Source organism: Dermacentor variabilis, chromosome 5, assembly GCF_050947875.1.
Source record: "Dermacentor variabilis isolate Ectoservices chromosome 5, ASM5094787v1, whole genome shotgun sequence".
Classification (NCBI taxonomy): Eukaryota; Metazoa; Arthropoda; class Arachnida; order Ixodida; family Ixodidae; genus Dermacentor; species Dermacentor variabilis.
In genome coordinates this window covers 105,460,186-105,487,711 of record NC_134572.1, presented here as the reverse complement: position 1 = coordinate 105,487,711, position 27,526 = coordinate 105,460,186, and the positions used below count along the sequence as shown (strand labels likewise).

General features: G+C 43.4%; 1 protein-coding gene across 1 annotated transcript in view; it reads right to left on the bottom strand.

The window, feature by feature from the left end:
* Positions 1 to 1,634: 1,634 nt before the first annotated feature.
* LOC142583014 (cell surface glycoprotein MUC18-like) overlaps positions 1,635 to 27,526 on the bottom strand; it is a 310,093-nt gene continuing 284,201 nt past the window's right edge. Inside the window, exons 6-13 of the mRNA XM_075693242.1 lie at positions 26,041 to 26,337; positions 23,286 to 23,576; positions 21,628 to 22,022; positions 19,894 to 20,206; positions 9,805 to 9,832; positions 9,494 to 9,582; positions 8,119 to 8,216; positions 1,635 to 5,424 (exon numbers count right to left, since the gene is read on the bottom strand). Of these exons, the coding sequence (XP_075549357.1) occupies positions 5,191 to 5,424; positions 8,119 to 8,216; positions 9,494 to 9,582; positions 9,805 to 9,832; positions 19,894 to 20,206; positions 21,628 to 22,022; positions 23,286 to 23,576; positions 26,041 to 26,337 (1,745 nt within the window). The 3' untranslated portion in view covers positions 1,635 to 5,190. The remainder of the gene's footprint in view (positions 5,425 to 8,118; positions 8,217 to 9,493; positions 9,583 to 9,804; positions 9,833 to 19,893; positions 20,207 to 21,627; positions 22,023 to 23,285; positions 23,577 to 26,040; positions 26,338 to 27,526) is intronic.

The window sequence follows — 27,526 nt, the reverse complement described above, 5'->3', positions numbered from 1 at the left end:
CCAACATTGCTGAGAAAAAAAAACACTCTCTGCTTACTCAAGAGTTGGCGGGAAGCACTTCGCGGCAAAATGGGGTGGTCGAGTGACACGTTTCTACTGCAATATGCTTGCGGAGGGTTCCACCTACCGGCAAGCTACAGTTAGCGTTGTGTTCAGCCAAGCTGCCACTGACAAATCCTCACACTGGCGCTGTCAACTACAGGCGTTTTGCCTCGGGAACCTCCCCGCGCGGCCCCGTAAGTCGGCGGTTTCGGACACGTGGCTGGAAGTTTATCAGAAGAAGGTCCCGACCACCGAGAGCGGAATGGTGAGTGGCCGGCCTCAAAGAGCTTTTCGGCTGTAAGTGCTGTTCAGTATTTGGAGGCCCACTTTGCAAGTAATATTGATGAAGCTGCCACATCACTGCACCAGGTCAGGAATTACTCATCTCGATGTCTCAACATCGCGGTTCTATCAAACGGTTCTATCATGCCAACCTTTTCGTAAATACTTGTAAATACGCGCCCAGGAGTATAGAAGCCCATCGCCCGAGACGACACCCACGGTGAGTCCGAACATGTGGCCTCCCCCTCCCCCCCTTCGTACCCGTTGCTTATTAATATCACCCAACCCAGGCACATTTTCACAGCACTCGAGCGAGAAGCACGGACCGCATGTGCAGTCGAGGTCTCTGGTTTAGACGCATGCACTTCCATCGCTTCTGACAACAGTGTGCAAACTCAGCAGGACAATGAACACTGGAGGAGCGCGAGTAAAGGCGTGAACACAACGCGGTGGTCATTGGCCTCAAATTGTTGGGGACATTCCGTAGTTCCCGTATCCTTTAAAATTGCCATTCTTTACACTAACATATATATAACCGGAACCCTACAAACAATTACACCAAGGATAACATAGGGTAAGTTACTTGTACATAATAATTGAATTAAATCATAAATTAATCGCAATGAAAGTGGATGAAAAAACAACTTGCCGCAGGTGAGGAACAATCCCGCGTCATCGCACTACGCGTGCGATGCTCTTATATACTAGAGCATCGCGCGCGTAATGCGAAGACTGCGAAGACACTTTCATTGCCATTAATTTATCATTTAATTCAAATATTATGTACAAGTAACTTACCCTATGTTATCCTTGGTGTAATTGTTTGTTGGCTCCTTATAAACATCGGGCCCCTCAGTTAACCCCCTTTCTTCTCATACTAACGTATATAGTACAATCTGAGCTGCTAGTAAATAGATATTCTAGACACTCTCAAATGCCAAATTGCTGTCGAGCTTTACGATGCTGGCTTTTATAGCCGATAAAATAGGCCGTGTTCTGTGGGAGAATCACGGCTGACAAGATGGAAAATCTGACAGCTTGGAGTTCCACAGTGTTCAGTAGGGTACCCCTACGTGAATTATTCCCGCATTATGACGCTCTCCGTCGTAATAACGATAACATGCGAGGCATATCGTATACACATCTTCTCGCCATAGTCCTTGCTGCAGGGCTGTTAGATTGCGATAACTAACAGTTAGTTGCATGCCCACGTTGAAGATAATGACCTACATTCACTTACCTTGGACAGACTGAATTTCGGGACGAGTGCAAATGCATGCCACCCCGTAGACAATGTACAATAGGGAAAATCCGAAACAAGCAGAAATTTGAAGTTTATTTCTAACATCAGAGAGATATCCCGAAACTAGATAGAGCACATATTGCGAAAAGAAAACAAAAGGAGACAGACAGACCGAGACAGACTCGAGGCCGGACAACGTAATACTAACAGTGTGTCCAAGCGTCAAGCACAACAACGTCCACCTCGCGCCGTCTTCATTCACTCTTGTCACCGTCAATTGTGATATCACAGTGCCTCAAGGTTGCTAGTAATAAGGAAAACGTCACAACAGTCTTAACACAGCTTACTGTACAGGCAGTGTGTTTCGCTTCACACTGATCCACGATTTCCACGGCGTCGCCTTAAAAGGCCGGGAACAGTGGCGCAACATTCCACGCGATTTCGCATTGCAGCGGAAAGGTATAATGACGATGCCGCCTATACAAGGAAATTACTTCCTTCGAGCCGAGTTGTGTTTAAAGCTAGAGTCCAACATGAGTATTGAAACGTTTGCTGATGCCTGGAATTTTGTTTTGGCTGTGCCGTCTATTTTAAGAAACACGCTGATGACCTAATGCCTCGGTATTTACTCGAAATAGTGCATGTATTGCTATACTACTCACAGATGCAAACAAAAACAAGCACAATTTAACGAATTCTCATTGTTTGAACTTGCTGCCTGAAGACAGTGTGCGTGGTTCTCGAAGAAAATCCAACACTAAAACACTAGCACAGAAACCATTTGGACAAAATAGCGCATGTAAGTGTTTACTGTTTGTCGAGCTTGCTTTCTTCACGAGCGCGTCATCAAGTTTCTTGCATTCTTTTTCATTGCTGTAGCATATTTCACTTTTTAATGACACGCTGTTTGTGCGAGTAGTAGGCAGAAATATAACAGGCTCTAGTTTAAACGGAGCCTTTTAACGACTGGCGCGGTTCTCATCTGCTGTTGCACGCTTTTAAGTATTCATGCTGCCACTCCATAAAGAAGTGGAAAAAAAACAGTGAATCTAGCTTGCGCAAGCTTATAGGTCATTAATCAGCATTTTGGGAGGGAACATTCGAATAGAACAGCCAAATTATTTAATGAGGCTCGCAAGCAACACGTAAATTTGATCTATGCCTATGATTCAGTATCGGGAACATTTATCTCCGTTACAATATTTCATTCCGGTTTATTCTCTGTTGGCATCATGAATTAGTCAAGCAAATGAAAAGCCCACAAAAGCTGCAACACTTGCCTCTGTTTTTTATAATCTCAACAGGAAACGCACCATTCCAGTTAGGACCCCGGAATTAGATTACAATATCAATTTGTGATCTCCCCCATTAGAGATCTGATAGTAATAGTTAATGTTTGAGCTTTAGAAAAGTATCATTTACTCCCCACTCCTCCAAGTCACAACCACATTGAAGATTCTTGCATCTACATCTTTGATACATGGCAAGTAGTAGCAACCGCAATCTTGAAAGCATGGGTCTCTCTTTAGTTGAAACCGGTCCCATCACAAGTTCCCACTTCTCTGGTCATGTGGTGAGTCTTGCGAATATCAAGCCGGGGGGCCAGTATAACAGCTGTTTAACAGGTCGCTGGATGTTCGACCCATAAAGATCATGTCTTGCGACAGTGGGCCAGCTTAGAACGATCGTAATAAATGCCAGGGGCAGACGGAGCTTGACGTTACCTAAGCAAAAGTGGGTTTTGCGTGGTTCCTCACCATATGTTCAATCTGGACTTCACCTTTTAAAGTCACAAGTTCTGTGTGTCAGGGAAACCACCTTAATGCTCGGTCTGACGTGTGTCCAAGATTTCTCAAGACAAGTCTTGGTTGTTAGAAACCCAGCAATTGTGAATTACTAAACTAGTATACCTTGCGGCTGGGCGCACCCTGGACCATACAGCGTACACGTAATTTTTTTTTTGTACCACTGAGGCCATCGTCACCACGACGTATATTTGTCCGCCCCCCGCAAGCTCCATCGGGAAGCGCCTTAGGCAATATTACAGCCCCCATCCTACTTCTTTAGAACACGGCAGCAGTGCACACCGAGTTGTGTTTGCGCCACGTTCAAGAGGTGGTTGGTTTGAGAAAACTCGCTCGCTAGCCAGAGTTATCCAAATAGCACGTCGCTCCCATTTGTGCCTTACAATACGTAACGCTCACGAACATTACAAGAATACCCGCCGTGGTTGCTTGGTGGCGATGGTGCCGGGTTGCTGAGAACGAGGTCACGGGATCGAATACCTACCACGGCGGCCACATTTCGAAAATGCAAAGACACACTTGTAGTACTTAGATTTAGGTGCAGGTTAAGAACTTCGAAATTGTTCGAAGTGTTCGAAATTTCCGGAGTCCCCCACCTAGGCATGCCTCAGAATCAGATCGCGTTTTTGGCACGGAAAACCCAATATTTGCTTTCTTTTTAACATTAAAAGAAATGAAAGCCGCTCGCGTTATTTATAGACGCATTATTTCTCAGCCTGGTGAATAACTATAGGATTAACAAGTAGTTAATTATATGAATAAATTTGGTGCCGGCTTGAAACGCGCTCGGGGCTCCCTGTTCTTCGTGGCTTATATTTTCTTAAGATACTGTTAACACTTCTATGGGTTGTTTGCCTGACAATGAGTACTTTTATTTGGTATAGCTGTTTAGTGAATACTTTTATTTATTTATTTATTTATTTCACGAAAAGAAATATAAGCCAATTGAGTCGCTACGATTCGTGTTGTCCAAGATTTGTCTCATTTAGCCACATACATAAGCTGAAGGTATCCATTTTAATTGTTGGATTGAGACTTATTCTTTCTATGAGATTATCTATGCAAGATTACTTATGTATGAATCGTAAACGCTTACCTGGTAAGCGAACACTTTCTCGGCTAATCGCAAAACCTAGCCTAAACAAATAAAGAAGGCGCCTATGTTGGCCTTTCTGAACGAAGCAGTGCCAAACACAGGAAAACTCGGCACTACTACTAGTCATAACCTCAATAGTAGCTCAGCGATTTCGGCGCGTAATTTTTGCTTATCAATGATTTTATAGAATTCTGTGCTATCGGCAGGTTGTGCCAACCTTTTGGGCAACGAGTGGCGCGAGGAACAAATATTCCGCTCGTGTACACTGCAGTGCGTAAAGGTTGTTCCCCGAATACATAGGTGTAACGCAATGTGGCGTACACTGCTCTCGTGCTCGGGACCATTCCGTGGAGGGCTGAATGACACGAATTCAATTCGGGCTTGCGCGGTCACCTTCTAACACATGTTGCACTTGCTGCATCGAACGCCACTGGATCTCGGAAGAAGGTAACCAATGCGGAAAGTCAGATTTCGCGAGACGGCGACCACTCGCGCGACCGACCGCTGAAGCGGGAGTAACGAGTTCATGCTTGTAAGCACATTTGCAGCACTCTCCTGGAAGTGAGGATGACGCTGTCACTTCCTGCCCTTTCGCCGTGGCTCGCTCCTGGCTTCAGTTCAGTTTTACACTTTCCGCCGAGTCGAATGTGTCACTGGCTGGAGCAACAGCACATGGGGGTGTCACATAGTACGGGACGACCAGCGTCGCACGCCGTCGCTTCTCACACTATTGTCTGGCGATACTTGAGTGGAGGCGGCACCACGACACATTCTGACACCTCGTCCACAGTCGTCTCGGCGCACAGGGCCGGGGGAACGGCGACGGCAGGAGCGGCCACAGGCGTGGGGACCACAGTGGAGACCACAGTGGAGACCGGCTCGTTCAGCACAGCTCGAGTCTGCCCTCCGTTCTTGGACTGGTATTCCTGCAGCGGAGATCGTCCGAGCATCGCTTTCTGCAAACAGGAAAGGGGGAAAGGCAAATCAGAGAGAAAGCAAAGAATGTTGGAAAGCAATGGAAGGGGCTAATTGGTGGACGTTCAGGATTATATTGCGCTTAGTGTTACACGGATGAATGTGGGGGACAGGACGCGGACATACGTAGCTCAAGTACGTCCGCGTCCTGTCCCTTACGTTCGTCGTGTGTAACACTAAGCGCAATATAATCGTGAAAAATTTTGGGTATGCACGAGACACGGTTGGTAACCATCGTGTGTGCTGTTTTTAAATTGCGCTCAGTGTTTTTGCGCTGCGGTTACATAGGATCAGAAGTGTTCCCGCTTAGGCGTGTGACGTTCTCTATATTTTAAAAGAAATGTGTCGGGCAGTGACGGAACACGTTCAGCTCCCCGCCTTCTGTATGCGCACTCATGTGACCTATGTGTTCCTCTTCTTTTAAAATTAATTGTTTCCTTCTTAATATTATTTTACCCTATAACGCAAACTTACCAAGCCCTGCAGAAAATTTTGTTTGTAATGCGTCCCAGCCGAGTCACCAACTTCAGAAGAATGAAGACCCTCAACCCTTTACGTAGGAGTTCGTTCCTTTCGAGGTTCGTTGAAACAAACATATTATGTTCTATAGGTGTGGCTAGTCGTCATTTCGCTGAATTTATTAATTTGCTAATCTAATTTGACACAACTTCATCTGTGGGAGCTGAGAAGCCGTGAAGCCGTCTCTGATAGTTTTATGCCCTTGTTTGGCCTCCTATAGGATACGCAAGGAAGGTTGACAAACGTGAAGTGTTATTATAAAACCATGCCCAAGACTTCGATTTTCTTATTCTTGTAGAGCAGTATCGCTGTTTAAGCGCATAGCCCTACTATACGGAGCACATTCATGGCCTACTGTTTCACCTTTGAACTTAAACCACATTTATTGCAATTATTGCACTTGCTAGATTTTTTCTCTCTAGTGAGAAGTATAACTTTCTCGTGTGTAGTCTATATTAGTTCTTCACGAAGCGCTTTCCAAACCCTAACCAAATCTTAATCGTCTCAAATAACTGGCATTTAACACGTTATATATCAATAATCAGTATAATAGGCGACGTCAGTAACCAATACGCAATTACACAAATGTGTAAAAGAAATGTCTCCATCATGTATGTACCTGTTCCTAATATATTCTGCTTGTAAACTTCAAAACGGGGTAGCTGTGTACTCCTCAAATGGAGGCGCGTAAATTACGATGACGGTATCGAAGATACGCGAGAGGTTTTATCATCATCATTATCATCAGCCTGGTTACGCCCACTGCAGGGCAAAGGCCTCTCTCATACTTCTCCAACAACCCCGGTCATGTACTAATTGTGGCCTTGCCGTCCCTGCAAACTTCTTAATCTCATCCGCCCACCTAACTTTCTGCCACCCCCTGCTACGCTTCCCTTCCCTTGGGATCCAGTCCGTAACCCTTAATGACCATCGGTTATCTTCCCTCCTCATTACATGTCCGGCCCATGCCCATTTCTTTTTCTTGATTTCAAATAAGATGTCATTAACTCGCGTTTGTTCCCTCACCCAATCTGCTTTTTTCTTATCCCTTAACGCTACACCTATCATTCTTCTTTCCATAGCTCGTTGCGTCGTCCTCAATTTGAGTAGAACCCTTTTCGTAAGCCTCCAGGTTTCTGCCCCGTAGGTGAGTACTGGTAAGACACAGCTATTATACACTTTTCTCTTGAGAGATAATGGCAACCAGCTGTTTATGATCTGAGAATGCCTGCCAAACGCACCCCAGCCCATTCTTATTCTTCTGATTATATCCGTCTCATGATCCGGATCCGCCGTCACTACCTGCCCTAAGTAGATGTATTCCCTTACGACTTCCAGTGCCTCGCTGCCTATTGTAAATTGCTCTTCTCTTCGGAGACTGTTAAACATTACTTTATTATAGGTTTATTATATTATAAAGGCGCGGTGCCATGATCTCACTCTGGCTGGTCTCACCTGCGGCACTGCTACGTTGTAAAAATAGATATAGCGAAAATAAAAACTAGCGACCGCTTGGGAATGACACTGGCAATACCGATCCCAACGTCATTTGTTTTGCCGAAGTCTGTTTCACTGTATTGCATAAGCGGAGTACTTGGCACGTGAGGAAACTCTGTAAAAAACCTCTAACATTTGTATTTCTCTTTCTAACAACACTACAAATGCATGCCTACAATACATGCCTCTGTTACTTGCCCTTTCTGCAGTGAAGGCGTGTATTGAAATAAAGCCTGCTTACTTTCTTACACTGAGGACGGGGGCGTATTGGTGACCATGGTCTGCAAAACATTTCGGAGAGCAATGAGTCATGACAGGAGACGAATGAAACTTTCGCGGTTCTACGCACTGCTTCTTAACAAATTGTACTGGCAACAGCCGCGGAATTTTCTTTTTCCTCCATTATTCGCGCAGCGACGACGACAAGAGGGCAACGTTGTGAATTATGTCCCTCAAGTGTAACAATTTTGTTTACTAAGCGATTGTTATCTTGAGCCAACCTTATCATGCTTGCTCTGTCTGTGTGTGTGTTCTGTTCAATACCCGTCAAGTCCTCATTTCTTTAAGAATTACGCTATACTGCAGGCTCAAGCAGTATGTATACGAGGTATAAAAGCATGACGAAGAAAAAAAGAAAATATTGGCTCAGCGACACATACGTCGTGTTCAGCATCAGCTTCTGTCCAGCCTTTCCACCGCACGGCTTCAGACGGGCGATCCTCTTCTTCCTTGAGTCGCTCGTCGCTGCCACTGACATCTGAAATAAAAAGACGAAGGTGGGACAGGAAGTCACACGTAACGAGGTTTCGTATCGCCTAAGATTGGCAGCCGGAGCGAATAGGTTGAAGCGGGATTATGGCGCCAAAATTAAGTTATCTGGTACTTTCTAACAAAAGTTATTTAAGAAACGTGTTTCATACGTGAGATTCCCGCGCGACATTATATGATTCTGCTTCAAAAGAAAATGTGCAAAAACTGTAAACTGTTACAAGATATCCTATCCGGAATCTAAGATTTCGAGCTAAATAGTTTTAAAAATGGTACATTTTTCAGAACCATTTGATATTATAATACCCAATCTTCTGTTGTTGTTTTTTTCACGGAGTACAAAGCCGCTCTGACTATTCTTTTATTTAGAATAAGAGTGTGTACCATTTATCAATAAGAAACCTACCTATATGATTAAATAACTTCGAGGGTTGATTGGATCTCCTATTGTACCAAAAATATGTGCAGCACGGGGTCGCTTCGTAGTTTATTCATTTCATATTGCAAACAAGGATTAGGAATATATTGAAAACATTAGGACATTTTTGTGCGTATGTGAAGGGTGCTGCGACTTGACTTATAACATCCGCTAATAATGTAATAAACAGCAGTTGTTGTAGAGTCCGCTGCAGAAAATTGTTGCTCTAAAGTCATAGGCCAAATTACCACGTTGTCTTTTTCTTTTCGGCTCTTAGAATACTGTTAAGGCCTTTACAATTTCCGCATTATTCGCTATAAGAATTTCAGCATCAAAATACAAATTTTGTTAGTTTCTTAACATAGTCATTTCGGCTCGCTAACTTATTTGATACTGAAACGCATCGTAAAAGATGGATAATTCATAAATAGTACTGTTCTGCATACAACATTCTTTGCTGTACTCTCACTCTGAACGCTATCTTACGTTTCCTTCTAAAATTCCTTTATTTTCCTCTTGCAGTGAGTGGCAACTAAATTTCTGCCTTCACGTCTGCAGAGATGGATTTCGTTTAAAATTTTGCTACACAAGTGCTATGACATTGATCGCAGGGACGGCTCTGAACAAATGCAAATAATTAATTAAAGTTACTATGAAAAGAAATTATGAGTTTCCCACCCTAACAAATACTGCTTATTCCTACATTTAGGCACTACATTTACCACTACAGTGGCACAGTCACTACTACTATGTGGGGCATATTTGCCGTCGAATAAATTATTATTAAAGGTTGACTATCAGTATGGAACAATATATTGCATTAAAGAGTACGGAGAAAACTTGCCTACCAAGCACAACATCCGGGCACTTTTCTTCGCTCTGAGGGCTTCGGAGTTTCAACACGCCATCAGGGTACTGGTGAAGAGGGGCGATTTGTCTGAAATAGCAAGCAGTAAAAGTAATGCCTTGAGAAAAGAAAAGAACTGTTGATTAGATAAAAAGCGCAATAAAGGTGACATTTAATGTTTATTTTAATGTCCTCGCATTCTTGAACTATGTTGGAGCTGTGACAAAATTTATTCAAGTGATAAATTAGGAAATTATTCCGGGACACAATGGCATGTTAGTGTAAACAGAGATACAAGAGAAAGTCACTCACAATTCGTCATCTCCCTTGATTGGTTCGGCTGCATGAAAAAAAAATTGAGATAAGGAACCAATATTGTTATGTCAACATGGTGGAGCAAAGTACATATGAGTCAGAACGATCTCTCCTAAGCCGTATTTGGACAATGTCTACAATCACCTGTCCATTTTTATCGCTATGAAATATATCATGAGCGCAACAGGATACCGTGCAATTGTATTAGCATAAACACTATTTTTCGTTACACGTGATCGCAACCTCTGCCTAGTGTTTCTATTGGTTCGTGAAGTCTCTTGTTCGAAGCCTGGTGCTTCTCGTATGTCTCTCCGAGATGAGCGGGCACGGAAATATTTACATGCAATAGCAAATTATCCGCAATATTGACTAATGATTGCGTCCTGTTGTACGTCCTAAGTGTAACCTCACAAAAAATAAGCACCTCGGACGCGAACTTATGTGCGGTGATCTCAGAGGCAAGAGCCTTGGTTCCCTAAGGTCAATCTAAAGGGAGGCGAAATACAGCACACCAGCGAATAGAGCGTCTGTACTTGCCTAACAAGCGCAAGTTCAATTTCTACCTGAAGCGGCAATTTATGAGCACTAGCCAGTACCTCAGTGGCAACGTTTGCAATTTGGACTTCGAAATGTCTATCGTGATTCATTTCAGTGGCACTTATACGAAAAAGGCCCGCATAACCTGTTCCATACGTAGCCGGCAACGATACAATGGCTACAGATCGGCTCCCATTCGTGACCCAAAAAAATATTCCGTAACGACATCGGCATGTGCCATGCCATGCGTCACCAAACGTTTATGTTGAAAAAAATTAGACCTAACTATTATCTGGAAACCGCCACAGACAGGAACCTTTTAAGCACAGAATGATTGGAGTCGCACATTTCTGAAACCAACTACCACACCGTATCGCCGGGGGCGAATACATAGTACGTGGCGTGTTGGCCCCACATAATTCGTACTGGCATCAAAGACGCCATAGATAATTTTAACCTAACTTTACATCCACAATGTGTTGCTGTAATGTATGAAGTAGTTATTCCATAGAGAGCGTCGAACATCAAAAGCCAATGCACTGGGAAGCGTACTGAGTAAAACGTCTCTACAACTTCTGCGTATCTCCATTTGCGGTTCCTCTCAAGTATGAAGCTAATTATGTCATTTATCGCAAAATAACTAACCACACTGATTCTGATATGCTTCAAGACTATCTTAGAAGCATATTCAACTGGTGCGATAAATGGCTCATGCGACTAAACGTTAATAGATGTAAAACGATGCATGTATCAGGCCGCACTAACACTAGCACGCGTGTTCACTTACCTTACGATACTTCTCTTGAATCGGTCAACTCGTACAAATACCTAGGTGTTCATATTTCACGCAACTTATTATGGCATACGCAAATCGAACGCGTCACTAATAACGCTAACCGGGTTCTTGGATACTTGCGTCGAAATTTATCTGCTGCGTCTATGCCGATAAAGTTTACCCTCTACAAAACAATAGTGCGACCAAAGCTAGAATATACATCCACAGTATAGGATCCCTATCAAATCACACTGATAAACACACCAGAATCCATCCAGAATTGCGCAGCACGTTTCATCCTATCTAACTATTCCCATTACGCTAGAAAAACACACTTACTATACAGGACCTTTCAGTGCACCGTAAATGTTTTAGACTGTCTTTTCCACAGGCTGTATCACCACAACCCACTATTAAGGGATCATCTTATTACTCGCCCTTCATACATTTCATCCAGTTTCGATCACATGTTTAAAGTTGTTCCAATTTTTAGAACAAAAATTTATCATGGTTCTTTTATTCCTAAGACCAGCGCCGACTGGAACGACCTTCCTCCCTCCATCGCTGACATTTCTGACGTTGACAACTTCAAGACAGCTGTATTTTCTGCCGTTTTGTAATACCTATTATTGTATGGTATTGTACTTTTTTTTCACTTACCACTCCTTTCTGTAATGCCTTCGGGCCAGGAAAGTATTCGAAATAAATAAAACAAATAAAATAAAATAAATAAAGTTACACGTCTAGGTTCATATAGAAACGAATTCGATGCTTCGACTCCATTTCTTAGGCTAAGACTTCGCACAGCATTGCTTCCATGTATCTTCCTGGGTGCAGTGGGCAGTAATGTTTGATTGCAACTTTGAAAACTGATGTCGTCCTCAGAGCTGCTTTTTACCTCGTAAATACATGTCCTCCTGGTGTAATGCACGCGATAGAAGACCTTCCTGTATAAATTATGCAGAAGTATGACGATCGCTCCAATGCATAGACATTAAGAAAGTGTTTGATTTGTGTGATGTTCATACTCAACGTAAAATTTTATTCAATGCATCGGCAATGCCATTAAACAATCTACAAGGGTATATGTGCTCCACAATTACGAGCGACCAGTGTGTCCTTGGATAAGCAATACTATACTGGAAACATTAAAGCAGAAAGACTCTTTTTACCGTAAATGGAAACGCAACAAATCAAATTCATAATACAGGAAGAGCTTTAACTACTTTAGAAATATCTCACTTAGTATGATTAGAAAATCGAAAAAGAAATACTGTACTAACCTTTCAAGAACGAGAGTGATAATACGAAAAGGATATGGGAAATCGTAATAGAAGTTATAAGAAAAAGCAAAACACAAAGCATTGAACCTGATAAACCATCGACACAAGTAGCAAATGATTTCAACTATTATTTTGCTAACATAGGAACGAATTTGGCTAACCAGATTTTACCTTGTAATCTCGTACCTGCCCTATCTAGAATAGTTGACGACTTTCAGCTACAAGAAATAACTCATGATGAACTTATATCAACGATAAATTAACTGCATCTAAATAAAGCGGCTGGTCATGATGGTATATCCACTAAGATTTGAAAAGACAATATAGACATTCTCTGCAGTCCCATATGCAATGTATTCAATCTAGCGTTAGCTTCCAGCTCGTATCCAGCTATATTAAAAACAGCCAAAGTCGTTCCCGTATACAAGTCCGGAGATTCGAACCAACCAGAGAATTATAGGCCAATTTCTGTTCTGAGTGTGATAAACCCTGTTTTTGAAAAACTAATTTCCAAGTGATTGAAGCAATTTCTAACTGAAAACAATGTAATTTGTCCGCAGCAGCATGGCTTTTTTCCCTCCAGATCGACATCAACAGCAGTCCGAACACTTTCGCAATTAATAAATTCTGCACTTCATCATAATAAAGTAATTGTTGGAATATTTTTGGATATAAAGAAGGCATTTGATACCGTTTCTCACTCTATACTATTGCAAAAACTTTAATGTTATGGCGTCACAAAGGTCTCCCTAAAAATTTTTCCAGCTATTTATCCTCACGGAAACAAATGGCAGTAATGGGTGATTGTTATTCTACGTGCAGCACAGTCACCAGCGGAGACCCGCAAGGTTCAGTGCTCGGTCCTGTGTTATTCTCACTGTACATTAATGACCTCCCTAATGCTCTTGAGAACTCAAACGTTCTAATGTACGCAGATGACACAGCTTTATTATTCACAGGAGACACACTTTCTGCACTGCAAACGCATGTTACGGCCGAGTTATCAAAAATTTCTTCATGGTTCTTAGAAAACAAATTGACTTTAAATAGCAATAAGTCAAAATATGTAGTTTTTCGATTGAGGAGAAACAATGTTGACGCCAGCCAAATGAATATCACGTTAAATAAAAGCCCCATTCAAGAAGTTGATTCGTTGAAATATCTGGGCGTCATATTTGACCAGCATATACATTGGGAAGCACATATTCATAATGTATGCAAGAAGGTCGCATATGGTTGTTACTCACTCATTAAAGCAAAGCACTATTTCCCCCACGAAGTACTCAAATCCCTTTGCTATGCGTTTTGCCATAGCCATATGAGTTATTGTTTAGAACCATGGGGCGTGACACACATGACGTACTTACAACCTTTACAAAAACTACAGAAAAGGGCCCTGAAAATAATTAGCGCTTCAAATTATACCAGTGATATATTTATTGATGTTTTCAAAACACAACATGTGTTATCCGTTAATGCGCTATGTAATCACAAGGTCTCAATCTCAGTTATTAATATTTTATGCACTAACTTTCCTATTCCTCGAAACGTCTTTTCATTTCCAACTCGCAGTACAAGACATGCTTTAAAAGGTAACCTCAACTTACCAAAGTGTTACAATGTATACGGCGAAAGGGTAATTTAATTCAGTGGCACAAAAATCAGGAATATTTTACCCCTAGAAGTCAAAACCGCATGTAATTTCAAGCAATGTAGCAAATTCTTTTTTCTTGATAACCAGAATCTTTAACTTACTTGAATTCATTATGTACGGATATTTTCAGAATGTTTTTTTTTCTCTGTATAACTCATGCGTGTTCCGGAATACTGTGCTGTTAAAAACTGCGCCAGACCTGTCTTTTGTAATTTGTCACTGGACCACAAACTAGTCTTCCCTGGCTATCGGTCCAGATATCTGTATAACCATGATTATATGAAGAAAAATAAAGCACTTGCACTTGCAAAATAAACGAGCATATTTTGTTACGATTAATTGCTTTTTCCATTCCGTCATCTCTCGCAGTCATTATCTCTGGATTCAGACACTCTGCGCGACGTCTGATACGAAGCGAAATATAAGAAAGTTAAATTGAGCGCTCTAAAATACGACTCCTGATATCAATTTGATAGGTTATGAAATAAGTCGTTGCGACTCATATTGTAGACGTAAAGTTCTGTCATATCCGGTTTTGGAGACATGCTTTAGGGTACCTGTCAATCAATATTATTGTATTCAGGAGTCTAGTAGTTTGGTTTAAGCTGCTACCATACGAAACCATGTTGCAAAATTTTCCGCTTACTATAGTGTAAAATTTGCCTTTTCAACCAAAGTAATCTTTTGCATCTTCGGCGAAGAACGGCGGCTGCTTTTTGCCTTATTCTGTACTCGCATTAACTACTATCCTCACTATTTACAAATATCTTGCCCTTCTTTTCCAAGTGGCTAACAAAAGGAAAGCAGTCATGAAGCGCACCTTAATTAATATTGTCTAACTCGACATGTCTCGACAAAGAGCGGTATTTCTCCCTCAGCAGCAATGTCATCTAACCTCAACGGATCATATAACAGCTTTGCTTTATCATGCTTTCGTAGTAATTACTCCATTTTGGCATCAGTCGTCGACATGATATCATAGCGTAATATCAAATTCTAATTTACGTTATTCAATTTAAATCAGAACGGTCCCTATATTTAAACAAAAGCTCTAAAAAAGGTTCTCGCCTGAGGCAATTTTTATAATGAGTGCAGCATTACTTGAGAATTTAGAAAAAAAGGTAAGGTTTAATGTCATCACATACGCTAAAGGCATTCGCGCGCCGCCTTCTGCAGATAAGAAGCCTTTGCGCGTGTACTTTAAGATTACTGAGCTTGCCGGCCCGGTCTCTGTTTGAATAGCACTGCCGATGCGGGTAGGAGGAAACAAAATCCGGAATTTTGCCACTCGTTTGCGATCGTTCATTTTCAATCAACTTAAAGAAAGATAGAAACACGAGATCATTCCTCCAAACGAGGACCGTCCTTATCTGTAGAATCTAATGAACTGAGATAACGCATGACAGAGCGGCTGAAGGAGCCGTCTGCATTTCAATTTGCTCCGACCGGCTCGTTTTCCTTATTAAAGTTCTGGTCTCCGACCGCGGAAAGAAAGCGCCGCTACATCGGCGAGGACCCACCTTCAAACAAATAAGAATCTAGCGTTCAGCAGGAAAGCATTTAAATGAAGTCGGCGCGTAATAAGCAAGCACCTCGAAAAGCTATTTGAGCTTCTGGGATGTTCTGTCTTTTAAGTTTTATTAGTTATTGCTTTAAACTGTTCGGTTTTTCTAACACGGCAACGCCAGTCAGCGCAGAAAATTAACTAGGCAGCCGTAAATCAACGCCACATTGCGTCGCTTCCATGGGGAAAGAAACAAGATACAGGGCTGGGCTTGTCAGACATTGCCTCGAAGTGAAATGAAGGGAATTGAAAAGACGAGCTAAAATAAATACGAAAAAAGAAACCCCGAAGCACAGGAGTATGACATGAAGTCATTCACTCTGTTTTAACGCTTCAAGAAGCAAATAAATAAATGAATAAATAAAAACAAGGGAAAATATATCTCGACTTTAAGCAGTTTTTTATGCGAACGTTATCAAACAAACGGCCTACACACACAAAAAGATAGGTTCGCTTTATGTACTTTAGAATGCTCATCGATTATTTTCACCGTTGAACAGTAAAAGCTTCGTAAGCTATATAACTGGAAAGCGGAATAGGAATGCAAATAATATTATTCGATATTTTTGGTGTCCTGAGGCAGAAATTATTTTTTGAAAACTGAACTTGCTTATGTCACAAAATGAGAAACAACAGTTGGTGTAATTGATTTTAGTTCTGAACGGATGCAATCCTACTACGTTAATCTACAGTAATTCATTTGCAGCTAACGCACCAGATGAACATATCGGTAATACTGAACGCTGCTGAAATAGAGAAACGACAGTGGAAACAAAGTACGACGCTTTTCACGAAGCTTTCAATACATTATAGAAGTACAGATTTTTTTTTATATGGCATGAAGAACCTGGCATATAGCACTCAAGTTTTAACATTTTAGGAAAAAGACTTGGAGAATATTATGCAGCCCTATTGACCTCACAGAAAACTTCTTTTGAATAGCTGCACGACAACGTTAATATCGGAAGCACAAGTAATCACAGCACAAGATTTAAGTTTAGAACGCTTCCCGGTGCCCTTTGCACAGAAACGCGCATATTGCACAAGCATCATCGCTAATACGAAATTGTACCGCATCTAGAAATTACACTCGTTCACTAACACAGCTGGTCCAGGCCCTCACAATCAACCTATATCTTGGAACATGATAAACAATTCATCATTCTAAAACAAATTTTAGTTCTAGCGTTTCTTGTCCGTATGCAACACACAATAAGTAATTGAATTGCCAGTTGCAGTGGGGGAATTATTCCGCACCATGTCACCAGGAAGAAGCGTTATCTGGTAATGTCCATAAAAATTATGCTATCAAATCGCGGCTTATGAGATGCTCAAACGAGGCACCAACAGGATTGATGCATTAAGTGCATTCATGTACAAATAAAGGAAGTTCCCATTCGGCTGTCGGTAAATACTTCAATTAAAATCATGGGTCGGTAAAGAAAGGAACTTACATTATCATATATGCATCAGGCATACTGCCCAAAACTGAGGTTCTCTTCAGGTGAGATTGCTGCCTAGTTATTTTGGCAATCAAGTTCGCATTACTTATTGTGAACTATTTCCTAACAAGCTAGCTTTATTCAGAATCCACTTCCATGAAACGAAATAAACGGACAAGGCGGTCAAAATGTGTCGGCAGTACTCGTTGAATGGCAAGTTTATTTACTTGCTGTCTTAATTTGAGGGCTGCGTGCTCATATAGGGATTTGAAGAAATGAGCCGCAAAGCAGGTACGAGCGTTCTTTGATCGTGACCATTTCTTGGGGCCACATATACCTCACGCTTTATTTTTGCTTTTTGAATGCATACAAGTACACCTGATAACAGTAGCTAGACAAGAAAAGCTAGCCTAATGTTAGAATTAAGTTTACATCCGAGCTATCGACAAAGAACTTGGGGGCTAAAGTTCACGACGTTTCATAATATTGCAATTCAGTTCGACGCATTATATCTTCTCACTTCGTGGGCGTATCTTACAGTTACATTGCACTTGGTGCCCGAAATAAAATCAGTCGCCGTACAAGACCAGATCTACACTCTGAGGAGCCGCCACCATGGGCGCTTGGACATAAGTGACTAAACAACATCGAAGCAGTTTGCAAATCTATGACGGAGTACCGCAGGGACGGCTACACACCATTCAGCACATCTCTCAAAGTGCTGGTAAAGGAGACCTCTTTCTTCGTAATCGCGTAGCGTGTGGAAGCTGCGTGTTGGCTATAGTTCTGAGATGTAGCGCAGGCACTTTGTTTTCTTCTACAGGGTAATTATAGTGCGAAGCGGGGTGAGTGGGTGCGCCACCCACTGCCACCAAACGGCACGTCTTATTGCACGAGTTATGCATGCTGCGGTCCGGCCCAAAATTTACCAGGTTCGTCTTATTTCACTTGTACTTGCATTTGTCTATCAACTCGGTGTCACAGTATGCTGCCGGCTGTCAAAAGATGTAAGAAAAAAACATACAAAAAACCAGGCCCACGTGCTACCAAAACAATCTGAGGACACCCAAGTTCGTGTTAGTTACGCATGCGAAACCAATAAAGTTAATTTGAACGTTACTGAGCGCTCCTTCGAGTTATGAACTCCTTGTGGGCGTTCTGACGCTCGAACAACGCCTCCTAGATAGTCCAAGACCGGTGCACTTCGATCCATGACGTCATGTAGCCTTGCCCGACTGCCATAGAAGCTAACGGAGACGCTACCGAGTAGGTCGCGATGATTTTGAAGTCACCGCTTTCGCCCCATTGGTCTTGGCAATGGAAATTTTGGTCCAAGTAGCATGACGTCATCAAGCAGAGTGCAGAGGCCCACCATCTAGGAGGCGCTGGTTTAGCGCAGTGGGCAAGACGCTCGGCTTCTGAGTGTGGGGTCGTAGGGCTCGAAACTCACTACCTCCATCGTTTTTTTTCTTTCTAACTTATTTTCCTTTTTACATATTAATTTGTTCATAGCGATTTACCGAGGCGCAGTTAGAACATACGTGAGAGCTTGCGAGGGCAAAGCACTCGCGGATAACACAGGCCTCCGAGAGTGAGGGTGACGTGGCCGTCACGGCAATGCCTTCTCCCATCACGCAAAACCTGGCGCACCAAGATGGCAGCAGGTGTGCCCTTTCACGTGCTCTGCTACTTCGAGGCGCGCACGCGATGTGGCGTCACAGCCAACGGAAAATTATGGACCGTTATTTGTTTGTCCAGACGTAAAACGCCGTCTTTCTCGCTCAAATGACAATCTTGTGCTTTGGATAAATAGTACATGATGTGTAGGGAACTAGCAGTAGAATGATCACGAGCCATGTGAATGGGCAGACGCTAGCAAACACACGTTTTGAATGGCAAACACGACCGAGTGGCACTGGCTTACACTGCCAGAAGCAAATACATTACGCACAAATATACCGAAGATTGTGGAAGGGAGCATAGCTGCAACTATGCTCCCTTCGTATCAGTGCGATGCTCACTTGATGGAGCATCGCACTGGTAATACGGAAGGTGTGGGTTAGGCTAGGTTAGGTTAGGTTAGGTTATCCGAGAAAAGCTGCATTTTAGTAAACTTTCATTTCCTTTTTCGTAATATTTCTATTTAGCAGATATATGTAAATTTCACAGATGCTATCCTTCTCATCATTGCCTCCTGTCTTATAATAGTTGGAACTCGCAAAAAAAAAAACTGAGCGCATTGGTTTCCTTTTTTTTTGTCATTCATTCCCAACAGGACAGGTTCACTGGAAGATGGATACCTGAAGTATCCAACACTGGACAAATGTGAGCCGTCTGTGGTTGGAGTCATCGTTTCAACTGATGGGTCTTTTTTTGCGTTAGCGTAAACAAGTATCCTTGTCGTAACGTTGGCTCTCCACTGAAACATTCCGTATGCCCTTCCAATTCCATAAATTTTTCGAGTGCATTGCGTATAATTCTTAACAAATCCTTATGAATTCCATGTAACGCTACTGAAAAAAAAAAACTCGTATTTCCCATAATGCCTGTATCCAATAACACCACATGACATATAGGAAAAACCGGTTTTATATGAAATTCTGTATGTTTCATATCGAATTATTGGTACGGGAGTCACGGACCATCCGAATGTTTCGCTAGGGACGTAGTGTAATTTCAATAGCTACGGTACGTAAAACATCTAGAATTAGTCAACTGAACGCTAAACGTTTCAGTAGGCTCCAGTTTTACATTCCTCGCTCCACCGCTGTTGATCCCTACAATTTGTGACAGGGACACAAATAGCGCAAATCGTTCTCGTAAAGACTCACGCTTGTGTCTCTCCTTGGCGCTGCGGTAGCGTAGCAGTACTGTGACGAGAAACACGATGGCTACCAGTCCGACGGCGCAAGCGATGAGTGCCACTAAAATCGGGCTGAGGCTGCCCGACCACAGGGGTTCGGTCAGGGACTGGGAGCCAGCCAGTGTCTTGATGCGAAGCAAGGTCAGCGCACTTCGACCTTTCGACGTCACGGCGTATAGCATGACGGAGAGACGAGTGCCGCTATTAAGGCCGCTCACAGTCCAGGCTGGGCGGTCGGAGGCATTCGCTTGAAGCACGCTCCTGTTGAACTGGTCAAGCACCTGGACAGCGGACGACACAAGAGGCAACAACGTCCTCAATGCCGAATTTGCAGCCTCAGTTCGCCACTTTTCATGTGCAAAAAGGAGGAAATATGCGCGCCGAAAAGAAAGCACACGGGAAAAATAAAGCTACTTGAGAAATAGAGCTAACAAGATTACTTCCGAATTTTGTTTCATCATTCTTTGTAAGTATAGCGAGCCGTTGACGCTTCCCAAACTTTGTCCCCATTCTGGTAGACGACTTGGGTTGCAAGACGGTGCTCGCCAGAAATATTTCTTTGTTTATTGGATTTATTAAGCCTCACGACAAAACCCGTGGTAGCAATTCTTCTGCATTGCAACTATTGCTTCAACATGGTGCTTTTAACCTACTTTTTGAAGTAAAAGTCCACCCCCGTCTGTGTACTAGGCCTGAGGCAGCTTCTGTGGCCACCGCGGGTGAAAACGGGCAAGTCTTCGTAAATAGCGATAATGACACCTAAAATGCTTGCTTGTAAACTCAACTCCCCCGCCGAACCTGCGATGTGTGCAATTCAAATGAAAAAGAGGAGTCTGTAGCTCGCACATAGTTACCTTGATGCAGCGAAGTAATGTCTGCCTGCCGGGATTGCTTAGTTGATATAGTGTTGGGCCGCGAAACACGAGGTCGCGGGGTCGAATCCCGGTCACGGCGGCCGCATTTAGATGAGGGCGAAATGCGAAATCACCCGTGTGCTTAGATTTAGGTGCCCGTTAAAGAACATCAGGTGGTCAAAATTTAAATCGTGATTTTGGCACGTAACACCTTGTATTCCAGCGAATCAATGTCGGCCCCATCAGACCACCGGATGCGAATTACGCAAACCGAGAAAAGTTGGCGTCGCCGCACTCTCCTTGATCCCCGTGAGCTACCTGACTTACTCAACTGCCATCCGCGCCTATTCCCGGCCAGCCATATGTGCTTTGGGGCCTTCCGAATTCCCAACGTTCCTCCGTGCAGAAGACAGTAAACTGCGCAGGTCAGATCAAAAACACTTACGTTTTCATAATGAAAGATGCAGATATCTCTGTAAATGGGCTGAGCACTGCGTAGAAGTGGTGGAAATTTCCGCTAACGCGCTGTCGCTGCACTATCCTCCCACGTCCAAAGTGATTCGTTTAGTAGCACGTCATTTCAGGGACATGATCTTAAATAAATAGGCACCGTTTGTCGGCTCTAGCTACAGCTCACGGCAAGTCAAGCAAAACGAAATCAGAAAAATGTACCGCAGTCCATTGAATACAGTCAAAGAGCATGCATTGGAGATTATCATTCTGCAGGAAAGCCCAGGAAGACACCGAGAATACCACACGAATACGCACAAACATGAACAACCATGTATTTATCGCGTGCGCATACAGTGGCCACCAACAGTGCGAGCACCGTATCTTGTGCTTCTCACCTGAAGCACGTAGACAGGTGGCATGCCGCCGTCATCGCCTGGCTCGCATTCGACGGCGAACGCACTAGCGGTTCGGTTGTGCAGGCTGCAGTTGCGCGGAGTCTCCGGGTCTCGCGCGGGCACCAGGCTGAAAGCGCATGGCTCTCGTTGTGTGCCGACGTCGTTGGTGGCCCAGCAAAGCAGCCGCTTAGTGAGATCCTGGGGTATACGACGGGGCACCAAGGTCACATGACTCGAGTGGCCTAGACTAGTGAAGTTGGTCAGTGACTCGTTGCCCAGTCGCCAGTGGAACGACGTTGGAGCCGGCTCCGACTGCACCTCGCAATTGACCCGCACTGGCTGGTTGGACGCCGCGCCGTACACTTGCGGTTGACCGCGGCGGCAAACAGGTGCATCTGCGTGGAGTTTCAAGCAGAACGTGCGCGCGAAATTATTTGTGTAAAGCAGTCATAATAAAATTCTGATTACAGCTGTGAGTAATTTGGTCGATGTAGCCGGTTACCTTTTATACTTCTTAGCTGTTTACTTTCAGCTGCCGAAGGTTTTTGAGATTGCTTATAGGTTACAGTGGAATTTTGCATATTTTAGGAAAGCGTGGTCTACGTTCTAAACCGAATGGCTCCATTTGCTACACTCTAGCGCTGCTGCAAAATTGGCTGAAATCACCACAAGCAAGTTAATTAGCCATCTCATTCCTTACTTTGGCTATTTTTGGTTGGGAGCTTGCTAGCTAAAGCATTGCTGCCCGAAAAATAGCTGTTGATCTTTTAGGTGCTATCAGAAATGCTGTTCTCTAGAGGAAGACATACAGATAGAGGAAAGGCAGCGAGGTTAACCAGTAAAAATACTGCAATTGAAATGTTATTTGTTTCTTGCAACTTCTCATGGCGACCATCTACTCTAGTAAGACGACAGCTCGCTGGCGCCGACTCTTTATATATGCCGCCGACTGGATGGAAGGCCGCTGGCTCAGCACACAATTTATACTCACTGCTGCTAAATTTATTTCATGACTTTTGGTTACGAGTATGAGCGTGCTTCATCACGCAATAATAAGATCACAACACTGTGTTGGCCTTCTCTCTTTCAGTTCCTGATATTTAGCCTTCAGGTTATCCTGCAACAGTGCGTTTTTTGACTCATCTTCATCTTTTCAGATAACATTTTGTCGCACGCATTTCACGATCAGTCTATTTCTAATTTTTTTACAGTCCGACTAAGATATTATTTTTAATTATGAGATCCACTGCGAGATATACCGTCATTTGGGACAAAGGCACTGAAGGAAGTAAGTGATAAGGTTAGCTAGCTAAAAAAGTGTGTTGATTCGTTTCATTCTCGAGTAAACATAGTGACTTCAGCGGAAAATCAGAGCAGGTTACGGCGCACACTTCCAACCTAGAGTTTTCAGCGCTTTCTACAGAGCCTGCACGGTAGGAGATGCGTTGCATGCCAAGAAATATGATAATCAAATTGCAGGTGATAGGAAAGAAGGGGCAAGGAGTTAAAGTGGACAATTATGGAACGCAACACATTTATTGAGAGAAAAGAAGGAGTCAGAATGACTGCCTCACTCAATTTTAGTCAATAAACAAATAAAAGAAATAAAAAAATAAAACGTAGTTTTGAATGAAAGCGTTCGTGAGTGCAGTGCTTACAATGGAAGTTCAGGAAGAGCGTGTTGCTGGAACCCTGCCCTTGCGAATTTGCGGCGCTGCAGCTGTAGGGTCCTCTGGCGTCGAGCCGCACCTTCTGAAGCACTAATGATCGGTTGTTGACGAGGACACCTCCCGTGGAGTCGGTGAAGAGCTCACGGTCGCCGAACCACCAGCTCACATCGGAGACCGGAGGATTCGCCTCGACAACGCATTCCAGATAAACGTCTTGGCCCTCTCGCAGCTGTGAGCGTCGCAGGCTCGACGCGAGGCGCAGCGTGAGCTTCGGTGGGACTGGATATTGTTGTCAAAAGAAATGAAACGCAACATGTGACAACAGAAAAAAAAATACTCCAGAAACTTTCTCGTGCACCTTGTCAGTGCGTAAACATATTTTTTCCAGGCGCTCACCTTGCACTGATGTATTTCGAAAGTATCTGACGTATAGCCGAACGTGTCTGGTCGCATGATGGCGACGTTCGTTCAGTTTCTTTTTCTTTTTACGCACACGCACACACACACACACACACACACACGCGCGCGCACACACACACACACACACACACGCACACACACGCGCACACACACAAACACACAAACACAAACAAACACACACACACACACACACACACACACGCACGCACATATATATATTGAAGTACTGTTGATGAATTTCCCCGTTGTAATGCGTTAGCCATGGAGGAGAGAAATAAGAGGAGGGAGCGTACAGCAACGCGATTGAAGCCGAAATCTAATGGCCCAGTGGTGGCTCAACACGTGATCGCACTTAAAAATTCGCGGTTGGTTTTAGTGTTCCTGCTCTGTAGGCAGAGCCACGGCAGGTCAGCTGAAGAAGCGCGCACCGAATAAAAACTACTGGCACAGCTACTGGGAACCAAATGTCTCAGCAAATGTCGATTCTTACTCCGTGATCTCGACGCGAGCTCACGCATTGGGCCACCAGTGTGGCTTCACGGAGCGTTTGCTTGCCAAGGCTGGCTGCGTGACGTAGTGCTCCCTTCTGTATTTTTCCTTCCTCGGTGGCGTTAGCTTATAGGGCTACCTTCCTCAGAAATCTGTTCGTTCGTGTATCTGTAACGACTGACACGATGCGCCTCATAGGTGTACACACACACGCACACACAGACGCGCACACACAGACGCACGCACGCAGACGCACGCACACAGACGCACGCATACACACACATGCACGCACGCACGCACGCATGCACGCACACGCACGCACGCACACGCACGCACAAGCACGCACGCATAAGCACGCACACGCATACACGCACGCACAAGCACGCACAAGCACGCACATGCACGCACGCACGATCCCATGATCACATGTACACCTATGAAGTGCATCGCGTGACTCGTTACAAACAGAGCGGTGCACACATTTTGGGGGAAAGTAGTACTATAATGCTTACGCATTACTAATGAGTAGAGTCTCTAACAGAACTTCATAAACAACAGACTAATTTGGAGTCACTATTAGTAAACTAGTCTGGTTAACATTGGTCGTAAATTTTATAATTCGCCTTAACGTGTCATCAAAAAGGCACAAGAAGTCGTTTGAAATGTTCTTTGAACACCATCGATGACTTTTGTAATACTGTCACGTTGTATTGACGGTGAAGAACAACGCGGTGTCGAAACAGCGAGTTACACATGGAACTCTTTATTGGCGGAACTTGTGCCCAGCAAAACAAGAAACACTCAAGCGCAACGACAGCGGCGAGCGAAGTCAGCGATCGTTGACAATCTGGTCTGCGGGTCAAGCGCGTCGGCTTTCATGCATGACTCGTCGAACGTTTTAGCGCAATCATGCATGTCCGCATGCCTTCCAGCAAGTTTTACACCAACCGTGGCACGCATGCAGTCTGATTAAACAAGGTGCGCTAACTAAGTTGTTAGCAGGGCCCCCGGAATAAAGGTCGCCGCGCAACTGGACGCTTGAGGCACTTTGCGTGTTTTCGCATGCTTATTTCACGCTCGGAAAAGTACTGTTATGTAGCACGTATTGAGCAACAGAAAGCTGTACCGCGAGTTCTTCACGTTCTCGCACAATTTCCTCATTGACATTTTTCATCTAATTATGCTTACTGAGAGGTTGATTAAATAGTTCTGACTAATGTAGTTAGGCGGAATGTGAAAAATAATCTGATTATCTCCAAGAGACAACAAACAGCATTACCTTGGTTCTGTCTAGCTACGTGGCATTTGCGTATTTCTAGAGTTTAGCTATATAAAGTTACGTTGTACACTATGTATATGCATGTTCCTTAAATATTGTTTCGGTGGATATTGACATTTTGAATATAGGCCTGACCTCCTGTGTTCATGTCGCAACTGATCCAAGGCGAAAGCTATCCCGGGTGGACACCCGTGCAGAAATAAAGCAGGAGCAGGTCGAAACAGAGGTTATTCAGTGATTGTTTTCTCCGCACTCCTTGATTAACAAATCTCCAAATACAACGATGGTACCAGATCGTGCAAGAATGGTCATATTCAAACAACACGAATAAGAAGAACTTCAGTTTGGCCTAGTTGGTGTTTACTGCATATCATACTGACCGCAAATAAAGACGGGGACAGCGGAAGAGAACACAAAAACGACACGGGCGGTAACTTTCAACTGTCTTTATTGCGCCTTCATTTGTGGTCAATATGATATGCAGACAACATGAAATCGTATAGAGAACAAGCTGAAAAGAACTGACAAAAAAAAAAAAAGGTAACGTATACTCACAAAGCACCTGCAGCCTAAACTCTGCGAAGATGTCCGAGCCGGGGATCAGGTCGTTGTCGGCCCGGCACCGGAGCATGCGACCGTGATGTCGCGCAGTTGGGCGAAGTGCGAGCCACGAGAGGGTCACGTTGCCGTCCAGCGACTCGTTCTGTCGAGCCCCGGTGAGCACCTGATCGCCCAGTAACCACGTGATGCGCGATCGAGGGCGGGAGCCGACGGCGCGGCAGGAAAGCCATCCCGTTTTGCCGGCTTCCAGCGTGGGACTCACCGCCTCCACGCTCACCTCTAGCGGACGGACTGCGAAGAAGTGTTCAATCGGGTCTTTCGGAAAGAAGCAGGAACGGGAGGGATATCCGATGCTCACAGTAGCTGTGATTATCGCCGTTATGGCTGGTGAAGTGCGGGGCGGTTGTTTTGTAGCGGGCCTAGTCAGGGGGACATGCTGCTGCTTTTTTTCCTTGTCACGATTACAGTGATATAATGGCAAAAGAAAGAAAAAGAAAACAGAAGGAAATGAGAAAGAATGCTTAAATATACGTTCTTTTTTGTTTGTTTATGATGTAGGCATATATAAAAATGCAATGCTTAGTGACTTTGTAGACAAAGCTAGCCCAAATAGTAGTCCGCACTAGATTTTCTGTTCACAGTGCCGTGTTTTTCGCAGACCCGTTAAAAGCGGTTTATGCCCTATGTAGTGTTGTTTATTCGGTCCTGTTTTGTATGTTATTTGTGTATTGATGTTCTGGCCTGTGACCTGTCTGCATTTATCATCGCAGTAAGCGATGTAGCACGCTACGCGACTTGCGATGCAAAGCGATTCCATTATATAATATATATATATATATATATATATATATATATATATATATATATATATATATATATATATATATATATATATATATATATATATATAGTAATGCGTGTGTGTGAACGTATGCGTTGTGTTTTTACACTGTCATATTTTGAAAGTAAATATTCATGTCATGCTCCTTTGTTGGATTCAATGACACAAATATTTATAAAGTCTATCATATTTCTTTCTGATCGATTTGTGGCAATCTACCTTATACAAAAAAGTTCATAAACCATGATTTTCCAGCTATGAAATGAAAATTACGTATAGTTCACATACATATTAGGCCCCGTTTGTATCAATATCTCCCTTCGCTGATTGGGAAATTAGCGTACTTAATGTTAAATTTTATTAGGAGTATTTTGCAACGCAAGAGCTCTAGAAGATAAAACCGCGTGCACTTGCGTTCGAATACGAGTGTCTTAATTTTTCTAATATAAGTATAACTTTAACTGCAAAATTGAAAAAGTGAATTGAAAATATTTTTAATTACGTATTTGCAAGGTCGCTGACGGGCAAGGTCTACTTGCTACCGAAAATTGTGACCGTGAAATTCAGCCCATAAACAAAATGTCCAAGCAACATCTGCAGTGCTTGCATATTGCCCTTATGAAGCCTACAGGTAGTTCA